This window comes from Bombus huntii, chromosome 5 (genome assembly GCF_024542735.1).
Source record: "Bombus huntii isolate Logan2020A chromosome 5, iyBomHunt1.1, whole genome shotgun sequence".
Lineage (NCBI taxonomy): Eukaryota > Metazoa > Arthropoda > Insecta > Hymenoptera > Apidae > Bombus > Bombus huntii.
Window position 1 is genome coordinate 1,319,893 of NC_066242.1, and position 13,810 is coordinate 1,333,702.

The 13,810-nt window shown below is 26.9% G+C and overlaps 2 protein-coding genes across 7 annotated transcripts; both read right to left on the bottom strand.

The window, feature by feature from the left end:
* Positions 1-106: 106 nt before the first annotated feature.
* Positions 107-13,788, bottom strand: LOC126866172 (guanine nucleotide exchange factor DBS-like). Of its 6 annotated transcripts, XM_050619419.1 has the most exons (18): positions 12,676-13,581; positions 12,228-12,580; positions 8,111-8,206; positions 7,913-8,027; positions 7,742-7,832; positions 7,424-7,654; positions 7,103-7,362; positions 6,785-7,019; positions 6,226-6,261; positions 5,568-5,762; positions 5,328-5,504; positions 5,077-5,262; positions 4,673-5,008; positions 4,266-4,583; positions 3,992-4,189; positions 3,703-3,911; positions 3,432-3,630; positions 107-3,343 (listed from the first exon to the last, which is right to left on the bottom strand). In XM_050619419.1, the coding sequence occupies exons 2-18, from the start codon at positions 12,298-12,300 to the stop codon at positions 3,116-3,118; spliced, it is 3,183 nt and encodes a 1,060-aa protein (XP_050475376.1). In that variant the 5' UTR covers positions 12,301-12,580; positions 12,676-13,581; the 3' UTR covers positions 107-3,115. The 6 variants fall into 6 exon arrangements, with proteins under 6 accessions (XP_050475376.1, XP_050475374.1, XP_050475377.1 ...); XM_050619417.1 differs by lacking the exons at positions 12,228-12,580; positions 12,676-13,581 and adding an exon at positions 13,604-13,788; XM_050619420.1 differs by lacking the exons at positions 12,228-12,580; positions 12,676-13,581 and adding an exon at positions 8,533-8,632.
* LOC126866198 (uncharacterized) lies at positions 9,164-11,758 on the bottom strand. The gene is made up of 3 exons (XM_050619517.1): positions 11,392-11,758; positions 10,793-10,997; positions 9,164-10,610 (listed from the first exon to the last, which is right to left on the bottom strand). The coding sequence occupies exons 2-3, from the start codon at positions 10,946-10,948 to the stop codon at positions 9,600-9,602; spliced, it is 1,167 nt and encodes a 388-aa protein (XP_050475474.1). The 5' UTR covers positions 10,949-10,997; positions 11,392-11,758; the 3' UTR covers positions 9,164-9,599.
* Positions 13,789-13,810: the final 22 nt, after the last annotated feature.

Genomic DNA, 13,810 nt, shown 5'->3' on the forward strand with positions numbered 1-13,810 from the left:
AAGTATGTATATTTATACATTTCTATCGTAAAATTAGAAAATAAAGCTATAGGTTTAATAAACTTAAGTATAGACTTACGTGGATAAATTATTTTTGGAATTCATATATGTTTTTATCTTATTATATTATTTTAATAAACACACAGACAATACATTAAACAAAATACAATATTAAATACACTAGTTTTAACCTAGTCTCGAATTTTAAATACTTATTACAAACTATGACTTTTATGGCTGTTAATTTAAACATAATATCATTATTATCATTATTATTACAATTAATATTGATTGAACTAATATTAATTGATCAGAACTTCATTGTTTCAACAAAAAACTGTTACCTAAATTCTTTTTTACTAAAATTTTTGTATGGCAAGCTTATTCTTCAATGCTTAATTATATTATACATTGATGAAATATTAATATTTAAGTTAATCTCGCGTAAAAATAAATTATATTAAAATTACCTGAAAGGAACAACAAAAAGAACCCTTTATTAGAAGCTTATAGACAATATTTCAATCAGGATTGATATTTCTTTTTTGAATTAAATTAGATCTCAATTTTGTAAACAAAACTAACATCTCTAATAATATTCCTAATAATTATAGCCTATTTCTATTAATATATTGTATAGAATAAACATTTTCCTTTCTGTAAAATCATCCAGTTTTCTTTTCTAAAAAAAAATACAATAATAACATTGCTTTATTTGTTTCAAAAATTATTATTACATCCACATGCATTCATAATAGAACCATTCCACATTCCACATATAATTATTGTCTATGTATTAATGTAATATTATCTACAAAAATTCTGATAACCTAAATATTTGTTTCTTTTCTATATTAAGTACATATTGGAACACAAAAATCCAATAAAAAAACATACAAAAAATTAAAATTTGGTTATTTTTTGCAAGCAGAATAATTAATCAGATTTAAAATCATTTCCGTAACTATTTACCACATTCAAATTTTATTATCACAATGTTGCTATATCTGAATATACATAAAATCTTACGTTTTTTTAAAATGCAAAAGAAGTAAATCAAAGGTTAAATATCAAATAAAATAATTTAATTGATGAATTATTGAATCCTATAACTAGTTAATATTAGGACGGCGTAAAGGTGGGTGAGAATGATAAATAATAAACTAAAAATTAATAGTTAACGATTATAAATTAATAATGTTTTCATTGCCTTGCTATCCCAAGAAAAGATGCACAATTTTCTTTGGTCTAAAATCAACATTTTCTATTAATAAAACATTAACAATGTAGCTATTAATCTTATTTCCAAATTATTTAAATATCATATTTATTATGATATCCATATATTATAACACGAATTTATTTCAATAATAGCCATACTACTAAAATAAATTATTTGTACTCAATATATATATATCTATATATCTTATAATCACAATAGAATTTTGTTATATATAAATAACATATAAATTATAGTTAATTAACATTTTCCAAGCAATGTAAATCATGATCCCAATCATAAAAAGAATGTAATAATTGCACATTTAACTATAAAAGAAAGATATTAATTCATAACAATTTCTTATTTAGTTCTTCTATATCCATATAAATTTTCAGTACAAATTATATTATACCTATTCCATTATCATTAAATATTTAAGAAATTGATGAATTATCAATCCTGCAAAAATTGGAATTGCTTTTTTACTGGAATATTCTTCTAAAGTTTATTACAGTATTATATTATATATTGCACAATGCTTGGTGTTAATTTTCATGCTCTTGAGAACTTGTGTATATATTACTTAATAATCTATAATCGTTCATTTCTTTTTCATTAAATATTTTAAATAAGATATTTTTTACGTACTAAAATAGTACTAATATCAAGCTGTTTGGTCACAAAGACTTATTAACAGTATATTCTCTATTTTACCTACACTAATGTTTCAACAAAGTACTTCTGCTAAATTCTTATAATTCAATCGCAGAAGTATTAAACAAATACTCGTACACTCGTTATAATTTTAAAGACTTCATAATCACTCTTGAATAATTTGCAAATATTCTAAATTCGTTTTTTAGTTTCGAAAACTATGTTCTATTAAATTATTTGTAAAAATAAATAAACTATATCAATGATAATATAATACTATTATAATAAATATGTAAATAATAATTTTATTACATAATTTTACTGAAAAATATTTTATAAATATAACACAGATATATTTGATTTCTTTTTGTAACTGTACACAAGCTTTGTTATTTAAAAAATGTTACGAGCGTTGCTAATAGATTACAAAAAATAAAAATATTCCAAATCTAATATGAACTTTGGAATATTTGCATATAGTTAAATATTATACAGGTCACAAGTATAGATAAATTTCATAAATTGTAATTTTATATAACTTTTATGGAAGTAGTAACTGTGTGATTGAAATGATTGCATTTCATTGTAGTTATTTTCTTTGCAATATTAGAAAATGCAAAGTTGAATACAAATCCGTATAATTTACTTTACTATAACTGTATTATATGTATATGTAAATATGCATATGTGCGTGCATAAATTTTTTAATCCGCTATCCAAATACATTTTATACAATTCTATAAATATTATTCTTTTTGTAAGAATAAATCTAGTTAATATTATTTTTCTGTAGTAAATGCAAATTTTATTTGCTTGCGTAAAGCGCTTCCACCAACAAATTCTTTCGTAATATACTTTATGTAGTAAAAAAGTTTATGCATTTTTTCATTCCCTGGTTTTTCGTTATTTATACCTTTTTATGAAGGATTAACTAATTAGGTTAATATCTTAGATTCTCCTCATCTAATTTTCCATTTCAAAAGTTATATATGTGGCTCTAATTATTCACAGATTAATCATATAGATCAAGCATATATTGCTATATCATACGGTCTGAAATAAGTTTCGTTATATTGTATGTATATTATGCAAAATTTCTGAATTCTTGTCTATATCTTTGTATGCATTATAAAATCTGCCAATATATGATTGTTAATTTTATACTTCAACAAGTGATATTCTTTGAATACATGCATGAATCTAACACACTAGGAAAATCTAGTGTGTTAGACGCCTGTTTCATATGGTTTCTTGGCTGTTAACTGATTGTGAGCTACGTGAACTCTTCCGATTCATTGGTTCCAAGTAAGCTGCTGGTGCCCACCCTTCTATTCCAGTACTTATTAATTTTACAAACCACCAACCAGCACATCCGACTTTAAGAAGCTCTAGATTGTCTCCCTCGCGCATTGTAACTTCTGATTGACCAACTGCACAATAATCAGCTAATGCTACATATCTTCCACCCTAATTGAATACAAAATTGATAGCATATTAGCTTTCTAATTATTTAAGCATCTAACTATTTAATTACACTATTTGAAATGAAACTTACAGGAGCAGGACCAGGATTTTCACTGAAAGCATCTTCATCATCAGTATTACTGTTTTCTGAACTCCATGCAATATCATCTTCAGTTGACTGTGAAATATCTGTAATATGCGATATAACACTGCTACCATCAACTGAAAGAGTTCGTAACGATCCTGAAACGCTGCCTTGAGCTTCCCATGAAATCGTTTGCCGCAAAGGTCTACAAATATTTTGTGCAAAATTATTATAATCATTAAAGTTTTTAATGTGTCCTATAAATAATAATATATACTTGTGATTGGTTTTTCCAAGAGCAGAATTTTGTTTCCCTTTAAGCTCAGCCAATTGAGACATTAAAACGCCTTTAATTTGACGCACCCAAGACTGTTTGACATCAACTGTAGATGCTTGTATAGTATGCACTTCAGCTCGACCTTGTAGCCAAATTTCGAAACGTCTTGCATCACCTTTTACCGATTCTGTTAATCCAATTTGTGACATCTATAAAAAATAAGATTATGCTCTTTAGATATAATATAAATAAAGTGAATAAAAAATATGAAATAGATATTAAAAATTACCTTTAGATATCTTTTGAAATGGTATGTAGCTTTATTATGAGCTTGTGGTTTACTATGTTTACAAAATATAAATGCCTTTTCGTATAAGAATATATGTCGCTGTGATGGTTTTAACCTGAGAAGCCGTTCTCGTTTACTGCTACTCCATACACTGAAAGAACCTTGCAATAAGAGTTCACCTTGTGCATTTAGATCGCCCTAAAAAGGATATGCATTTTTAGTATTACATCATTGAATGGCATAAACAATTACTTTTAAATAATATTATGCCTACACCAAATCCAGTAATTGCAGTCTGATGCATGCTGTCATTAACGCATTTTAATACAACAAGCATACAATCTAATGCTTCTTGTAATTCAGTACAACACGATGGTTCGTCGCTATATTTTAAAAGATCTTTCAACAACAATTGGTATTTTGTTATACGTTGAACAGGCTTTAGAAGGTATGCAGCAAGGTGTAATTTGTGACCAAGCTTTTGTTGACAAGCTGCAAGAAACTGTGGTTCATTTTGTATCTGTTCTCGTAATTTTTCAGATCTCGGAATGTTTTGACAATAATAACTATATAATCTGAAGAACATCTCGCGCTAAAAAGATAAATGCATCTCATATTAAAAAATATGTATGTTAATATTGTATTAATTGATTAAAATTGCGTATATGTATAGATATTTACCCTTTGTACAAAACATAACGCGACAAGTTCGGTATTTGAAATACAATTTTCTAAATCTTTTAAAAATGTTTCTCCATGAAAAATGTATATATCTTCTAAGTTTCCAAATAAAATATCTCCTTTGCCGACTAATGCTGCTGGTACTAAATGAGCCATTGCTTCATTTATTAATTCCATTTTGTATCCTTTAATTATAGTACCTAACTCAGCAACATAAATTCGTTCAGTTTCAACTAGTTCCGCTAAAACATGTCCACGCTTTAAACGTAAAGCTTCTGTGTCTTTAGATTCACTTTCTGGAGATGAAGATTCCCCTTCTATAGGACTCATCTCCATCTAAAGAAATATAATCAAGAAATAAAAAAAATTGAAAATATGTCAAATTAAGTAAAATAAGAATTTACCTTCGGCATAGTGTTAGCTTTTTTAAGAATTCTTCCAGGTTTAACAATTTGAGGCAGTGATTGCAATGGTTTAACTGGTTCAGGTGTTACAGTTTGAACTGGTCTTGCTGGTTTAATTAATTGCTGTTTTAGTGTCATTATTCTTTTATCACACATCAAAGATACATCTTCTATTCTTTGCAAAACCTAATAATTTATTTTATAAGCACAACAATTTTATAAATATAATTTTATTTACATAATATACATACTTGAGTAATAAGAGCCTTAGTTTCAGGCATTACAGAGTCTTGAAAAATACATCTGGGATGGTGAAATTCTTCAGCAGCTTCTATTAATTCTTGTAATTCTTGAAGTGCTTGATCAGGTGGAGTCGTATTGTTTTGTGAGGCAAGTAATTCTATACCACGTGTACACCATGTGTTTGCCTATTATGTATATATATTTAGAAATAGACATCGTTTCAGATAATTTTAAATATAAACAATTACCTTATCTATACGTTCCATGAGTTCCCTACATTTAGTTAACATATGTAATCGTCTTTCTAATCTTTGACTTAGAATAGTACAAATCCTCTGTAGTTCCACGCACTTTGGTTCTACAACATCTGTAGGACATTGATGCCTCCCAGATAATAGTTGTTGACCAGCAGATATCACCTCCTCTGCTCGTTCTATATCTCCCTATAAATGTATGTAATTTTATTCATGTTTAAAAATATGAAAATAACATTAATAAGAAAACTACAAACAGTCATCAAATGTTTTCATCAATTGTCACTGTTTTGTCTAGAAAAAGTATTAAAAAAAAAGTACTATCTTACGTGCAGTGTAAAGTGAGAAATAATAATGACATTCATTCTCAAAGTCCATCATGCCAGTATAAGGCATGAATTAAATCCCTATTTTTTTTCGTTTTTGATAAGTAATTTTTAAGCTTTAAATGTGCGTGAGTATGCAGTTGACATAACTAAACGCTTGATAGGGATTTAATTCACAAACCCATAAATTGTTATACTTAATAATTATTTTATTGTATTTCAAGATACAGTAAATAGAATTAAAAAATTGAAATAATTATTATCGTCGTATTTAAATATGTAAATCTATCACAAAATATATGTATTTTGTTGAGTGGATTGCTTACCAAGACCCAAATCCACATGGTATGCAACAAATAGGACTATCGACAAAATGAGGAAAGCGATGCAAAATAACATTTGTGCATGATGTGCATTATATGTATGTGTATCTACATATAAATATTATTCAAACCAGAATTTTCATTAAAATTTTTTAACAATTTTGTAGTGGATATTAATTTATATACATATCTCAATTTTTAAATATCTAAAATAAATGTATTAAAATAAATGCTTTATAATACTGGTTCGAATATTATACCTTGCTGCCTTAAGTGCATTGTGAACATTCTCAAACTTAAAATATTGATATTAATATTAATATTTGTTTTTCTTTCATCATATAATTTTATTAGTTATATAGAGTTGAAAGTGATATAAACAATTATTTTATATAGAAGTATTTTTAAATATTATTGACCCAGATTTGTAAATATATTTATTTAGACAGATTAGCTCTATTTTATTGCTTGTGTACTTTTGTTGTTTTGCATAGATTAGAATATATGTTTGTTTAATATGTAATAAAAATGCATGTATATATGTATAAATAAAGGTACATACTCTACATATTCTTTGAAATGCTGATGTGTCACAAACTAACTGCTCAACCCTTGCTTGAGTTTCTCCTACTTCTGTCATTTCTTCTATAGTTTTTAGATGTTGATCTAATATTGCTTGTAACTCTCTAAAGTCAGCTTCAAATTGTCTTAATGCTAAGCAGTGTCTCAAACGAGAACTATGATGTGTCCAAAACAGGTCAAAAGTGCGTTCTGTTTCTTCTAACTGAACAAGCAATCTAAAAACAAATAATAACTTTTAATTCTTGTTCTCAATAAAGAAAAATTGTTGTAATTAGTGTTGAACTAAATTATCTTCTACCTTTCTATTGCTGCAACATTTCCTAATCTATCAGCTGTTCCCTTGCCAGTTAATTGTCTTACACTATCCAATAGTGCTTCACCATGTCTTGCAGCACTAAGAATTTCTTCTTTTAATTCATTGTATTCTACTTGTTGTTGAGATAGTAAAGATGTAGTTGCAACTGTATTATTAGGAAATTCAATTTCGGCTAAACGCCGAGTGAAAGAATCCAATGCGAGAGATACGTCTTGAGTCATTGATGAAAATTTTTCTAAACTCTAAAAAATTTTTAATATAGAGAAGTAGTTATTTTTATATTATTTTTATTATTCTACTTACAATTCTATTTTGTATCCAAGTGTGATGACAATATGGCAAGGTACCACCCAGTTGTTCAGTTAACTGATCTTTATCTATAAGTTCATGAAGTTCAGCAACATTTGCTAAAAATATAACTCTAAATTTGAAATCTTCTCTAAATAGCTTGTTTGATACTTCTGAAATAGCTTTTTGTAAAAATCCAGCTGGACGCAGAACATATGCTACATGAACTAAACCAGGAAAAAAGCCCTAAAATATAAGATAATTACTAACAGAACTATCAAAACTTTTCCTTATATTATCATTGTATGTTTTATTATATATATATATGCTCACAGAGATCTTTAATAACACAGTTTTCACAGAGTTCCACTTATCATTTCTTCTATCAATAATTAAATGGAATCCAAGATCTGCTTCTTGTAATCTAAAAATTATCAGATATTTTAAATGATTTTTCCAACATGTAACTGTACATATTAATAACACTGAAAGTTGAAATCTCACGTTGGCACAGAAGTAAGATACAGCATGAGACGTTGGTAATCCAAGTCAGATAAATTATGAAAATTACCATTATCTGGAAAAGTAATTATAGGACATCCTTCTCGAGTTTTTCCTCCTATATATGTGGAACATGTTATTTTAAAAATGCAATGATTAAATAATATATTCTTCAACGACATTAATCAAATTTTATCTCACCTGCTATAATAGCATACTGTGATTGAAGAAGGTCTGCAACATCTCGGATTGCCAAATCTCCATTTTCAATCTCACCTGTCATGCTCTCTACATCTTCTAAAAAATGTAAAATCAAGTGAATTACATATTTTAAAATGTAAATATATACAATATATGTAATATTAAATAATGTTATGACTGATTGAATAATACTATGAATCAAAGTACTTATATTTCCATTTTATAATATATAAATATTTATACATCATTACAACACATATATCTCATGGTGTATTTACATAATATTGAACATACAATTACACAATAAATTTGTAAATAAATTGTATTAATAATTTTTAATAAAAATAACTTCAACTACATAGCTCTATAGTTATTTAAAATAAGTATTTAGTAAAATTATATACAATTGTATTGATAATCACTTATGCAATATTTGCTATATGTCAAAGTGAGATCTCAGAGTGCACTTATATGACCTTGCTGATTCCAACTAAATGAAGTAGTTTCCTGCTGTATCTACAATATTTCAGCTATAACTGTAAAGCAAGAGGCTCTCAAACTATAAATTGACATTATTATAATTATAAAGACATATATACTTCTATAAAAAAACAAATCTTTCTAGAATAAAAAATATGTTAATATAATTATGATTAAGTATAGCATTATTATTATTAATAAATTATTAATAATAAATATTGTAAAATAAATATATACATAGAACACAGTTTGTTATGAATTAAATTTTCATGTTATTATTTTAAATAGCAAAGTTTAACATTTACTTGTACAGTTTCCCCTTTTCGCAATTTTTTAAAATGTATAATTTTAATATACTGTTTTCAAATTTTATATAATATTAATAGTTTAATGTATAAAATGTTAATATTTTTTTAAAGTGATTACTGATTTTCTACCCTTTTGATTTATATATTAGAATTCAGCCCTGATAGGACATACTTACAATAACTACATTTTTGTATTACTCTTATTTGTAATATGTGATTGTTCCACAACTATGCAGATAGGGTATAATAAGAAAAAAACCATAAATTGAAAAAATACAAATTATTTATTATCTAAAATATTATATATATGTGTATAATTATATATATATAATTATATTAATTATATATACATACTTGGTTTACAGATTAATCAATATGACACAACCACACATCAAATCATGATTCTTCCCTTTGTTTGTTTAAATAAAATAAATATTTAATAACTAATAAGCGGATTTTTATGAATTAATAAAAAGACCGTTAATGTATTATTTCTTGAACACTCAATCTACCTCAGGCATATTCTTTAATTGTAATAATATAAGCATATGAAGAAAATATACCTGTTTTATTGGGTAATTTATACAGTCATTTTATAAAATTTTATTTTATTTCATATGTATATTTTCAAATATATTATCTTTTTAATTGTATTTAGATATTAAATGTAAGAGACATTTTATTTTTGAACATCATCTATTTTAGACAGGTAATGCTGATTTATTGACTAGAAGTCCACTTGTAGTTATCTGATAACTCACGCCATCTTGTAGTTTGCTAATTGGTGTTAAAAAATAAGTATCACTTTGTCCTGTTTGGCTAGCAATTAATAAAGGTAATATGGCATTGCCTTCTGTTATCAGATCTGCTGATTTGGATGTTCCATCATCAATTGTATTTTTTTTCTCCAAGTCAGTTTTACTACATCCTTGATTCTGTATATTCTGATTCCTGATCATGAATTCTAACTTAGAAAATTTTACTTGTGGGAATTGAACTTTCATAAATCTTCTAAATGTTGAATACCCCATTATTTTTATATCAGGAGACATTTTTCTACAATACTGTATATATGAATTGTACACTACTTTGCGTGTAATGTTTGATGGAAGATGTAATTGTGCATTTTTTGCAACTTTCGTCTTTTGTTTTGTTTCTTGCAATTCAATAAAATTTTTTAAGAATTCTGTAGCAATTTTATAAATATCTAAGGAAAACGTATTGTGAGGAATTTTTCCATGATTTCCATGAACTCGTGGGGTAACACCATGGGTCATTAAGTGTTTCCTAATTCGTTTTATTTGATAATGTGTACAGTTTTCTAGGTATAAAAAAGCATCCAAACATACTCTTCTACCCTGATATACATATTGTGCACGTAATCTACGTCGCTCTGTATGTCGTACCGTTTCATATGGATTGGTCAAACAGGCCATGGTAACGCCCATTAAATACATATCATGTTCAGCCTTTGTTAATTCTGCAATATTTAATCTATGACGATATACTGTTTCAGGATTTAAACCTTTAAAGCACTGATCATCCTGACATTCACATCCTCTTTTAAATCTTTGTAGCACTTGAGTTAGATTATCTTCTAACTTTGTGGATTCATAATTTGATTCTCCTTCATTTTTATGTTTCTTCACTTTCATTTTTGTTACGTTTTTCTTTGGCTTGAAGGTACTACTTGTTGCATCCATATGTATTTTCTGTAATATAAAAGTTTTTTTATATATTATGGAAAATGTTGTTAATAGATCATTAATAGATAACTTCATGTCTTAACATTATACTGGTATAAAATTAAAAGATATGACGATTAATTGATATTGATATATACTACCATAAAAATATTCTTTTTTATATTGTTTTAACACAGATGTTTACTTACCTTTTCTCTTATTTGTGTATATGTCAACTCATCATTAACCATACATTGACAAGTGGATACTTCTACCTTTTGATTTTTATTACGTAAAGTATCTTGCAATGTTACAATATCTGGTTGCATTTCAATCTCATTTTTTTCACATAAATTAGTATCCATATTCCACTTAATATTATACAATGAGGTATCTTTTAACTCTTTATATGTTCTGGTAAACAGTAATATTTCAATGATAAAATTATACAAACAAAAATAAAAAAAAATCGATGATAGAAATCAAGTATTGTCTGTTTAAAAAATACTTTACAATAAAAATTTCGGATAGAAAGATTCTAAACAAGTGATCAGCTGATTAATGTCAGTTATATGTTTGTGTCAATTATAAAATTTGTTTAAATTTATTTAGCAAAAAATAAATCAGAAATTATAAAGTAAATGATAAAGAAAATTATAACGAATAACATAAATGACGAAACGAAGAGACGAATTTATTATTTTGATTTTTATTTAGAAAACTACATCCGACATCGACAAGGTTGAGAATCACTACACATAATGGCTTTCCATCTTTATGGGTATGTGGCAAGTCAAATTTTACTTACCTTTTTTTAATTTGACCTCGCGATTATTTTCACAGTCAATTATAAATATCTTTCAAAAAATACCACATTTGAAATGTATGCTGTCACGGTATAATTTTTTCGCAAATTTTAACAATACCGGGTAACATTATAAAGCACTACGTTTAATGATATGGCGAATCTAGTTCTTAATATATCGTGGAGGGGATAACAGTGCTAGTCCCGTATAAATGGAACAATTTCCATGTTATATTCGTATAAATTGCTAAAGTTGTCAAAATAATTTCAAATAATCAACATTTGTTTAAATTCTTTTTAACTTTGATGAACAAAGAAAAATCTATAATTCTGCTAATTTGTTTAATAAATAGTTATGTCATATATTATTTAAAAAACATTGTTTCAAATTTACTTAAATTTGGATTCGATTTTCATAAGAATCATTAAGTCATGATATATTTAAATATACATATTCAAATAATGAAAAAAGAAATTTTAAAACGTATTACGTATATACATATACATATGTAAGAACATATTCATATATTCATTGTAATATGAATTTGAGATATGAAATTGACAAATATTCATAGCAAGTTGTCCATTAAATTGTATTAGAAATTTATAATTATAATATTGATTTTGTGTTTATGTAATATGACTATCACTAACATGTAAACAAATCGGGTTGTCTCATAAATCAATAATCTGTTTATAGTTCGAATAAAATTATAAAAGGAAAATATAATTATCGCGCAGATCGTTTGTACTTCGAATTTTTGGAATATTTCTTTTAGTGACATTTTTATGCATTAAATTAATTTAGGAAGTAGTAGAATAAAGTGTCTGATCCAAACCTGCACATTTCGTCGAGCAGTGTTGATGACAGGGGCAGTTGCAGCCGTGTGTTGACTTTCGTCGAAGAATCATACTGTGCTTTTTTATTTCACTAAATAATCGTTTTTTACGTGTTACAAAATATCACGCGATATTATCGATAAAATCAACACTTCACGCAACAATTTGATTTATCGTCAATATTACAAGTCTACTCTATTACTGATATATATGAAATATCCTAATTTTTTCGTGTGCATTAATTTGGTGGAATTTCATTATAGTCGATTTTTATTTTCCACTCGGATATTATAGTCTATATTTCCAATTAGTCTTACGCACTCAATGCCTCGAAATAACTGCAACGCGATCACTTTATCCAAGAATAAAATGAATTAATTAGTAAATCTGTTAATAATATATAATATATTGATGTAAAAATTCTAATTATAAGATAAAGATGATTACATTGATTCGGTGCTTTTAAAACTTTATTGAATGCATCTCGCAACTTGTAATCCTGCAGTTTTATGACTTTTCACCATAAAACACCTACAACGGACGACGACCTCTATCGTAACTTAACAGAGTATGCGACGCCATAATGTTCCACAGTAGAAGTAAAGACAAGACGAAACAACCAATCACGAAAGACTTGATTCCTAAAGTGGGGTAACTGCACGTGACTTGCAGCATGTCAGTCAAAAGTGTCCGATTAAACGTGGATTACGCTAAAATTCTATATAATTCTACTATGTTATTACTTTATCATTGAATTGAAAACAGGCTGGATTATAAAAGGGTCGCGTGATAGATTTTTAACATATCTTTTCAATTGCAGCATCTATGTTATAAGAAATAAATAATATGAATGCGTATGTATGCAATAATTCCTTCATTGTACGATATAATCCTAATGAAAGTTTTGACGTATAATAATTAAACCAAATAACGTATAAAACGTCTGCTCTTTAAATATACTATAATTTTTAATTTATATCATGCAAGATAAGTAAATAAGAATGATTATCCATCATTAAAAAAAAAGTTTATACATTTAACGCATTTATGACAAAAATTAAAACAATACATAATATACTAAACTTAAGATAAGACTTACTACGCAAACTTACAATTATAATATAATTTAACAAAAGACAATAAGGAAACTATGAAACATTAAGTTTAAATGTATTCAAACTAACAATATTATTAGAAAGCGAATGTATGAAAATATGCAAGGAACGCCCAAAAAATCAATCGAAAACAGTGCAGAATTGAAAATAAGTGCATGCGGTGGAGGAAGTAACAGAAAGAGTAGTGGAGAATAACTAAAATTTGAACCTGACAAGACAATAAATTATACTGAAATTATACAAAATTCTCGAAAACTTACCAGCTTCCAAGATTTCGAGATCCAGGTTTCCACTTCGACTATGACTGATACTACTGCTACAAGCATTATAACTGGACCTATGAGACTCTTCCATTGCGCGGGAGGCACTGCGTTTGAACTGTTCCAAAAAACTGTCTATTTGATTTTCGATGCTGGTCGGCGAGCTGGCCATCTTTTTGCGCGCCACTCCTCAGTGAACGTCAACGT

What these genes read in the sequence shown, in the direction of transcription:
- LOC126866198 (XM_050619517.1), bottom strand. Translation starts at nt 10,948, where the DNA reads ATGGATACTAATTTATGTGAAAAAAATGAGATTGAAATGCAACCAGAT. An exon ending in ATACACAAATAAGAGAAAAG is followed by an intron (nt 10,611 to 10,792) that starts GTAAGTAAACAT and finishes TTTATATTACAG; the next exon opens with AAAATACATATGGATGCAAC.
- LOC126866172 (XM_050619416.1), bottom strand. Translation starts at nt 13,775, where the DNA reads ATGGCCAGCTCGCCGACCAGCATCGAAAATCAAATAGACAGTTTTTTG. An exon ending in CTGCAATTACTGGATTTGGT is followed by an intron (nt 4,190 to 4,265) that starts GTAGGCATAATA and finishes TATCCTTTTTAG; the next exon opens with GGCGATCTAAATGCACAAGG. An exon ending in AAAATCCTGGTCCTGCTCCT is followed by an intron (nt 3,344 to 3,431) that starts GTAAGTTTCATT and finishes GTATTCAATTAG; the next exon opens with GGTGGAAGATATGTAGCATT.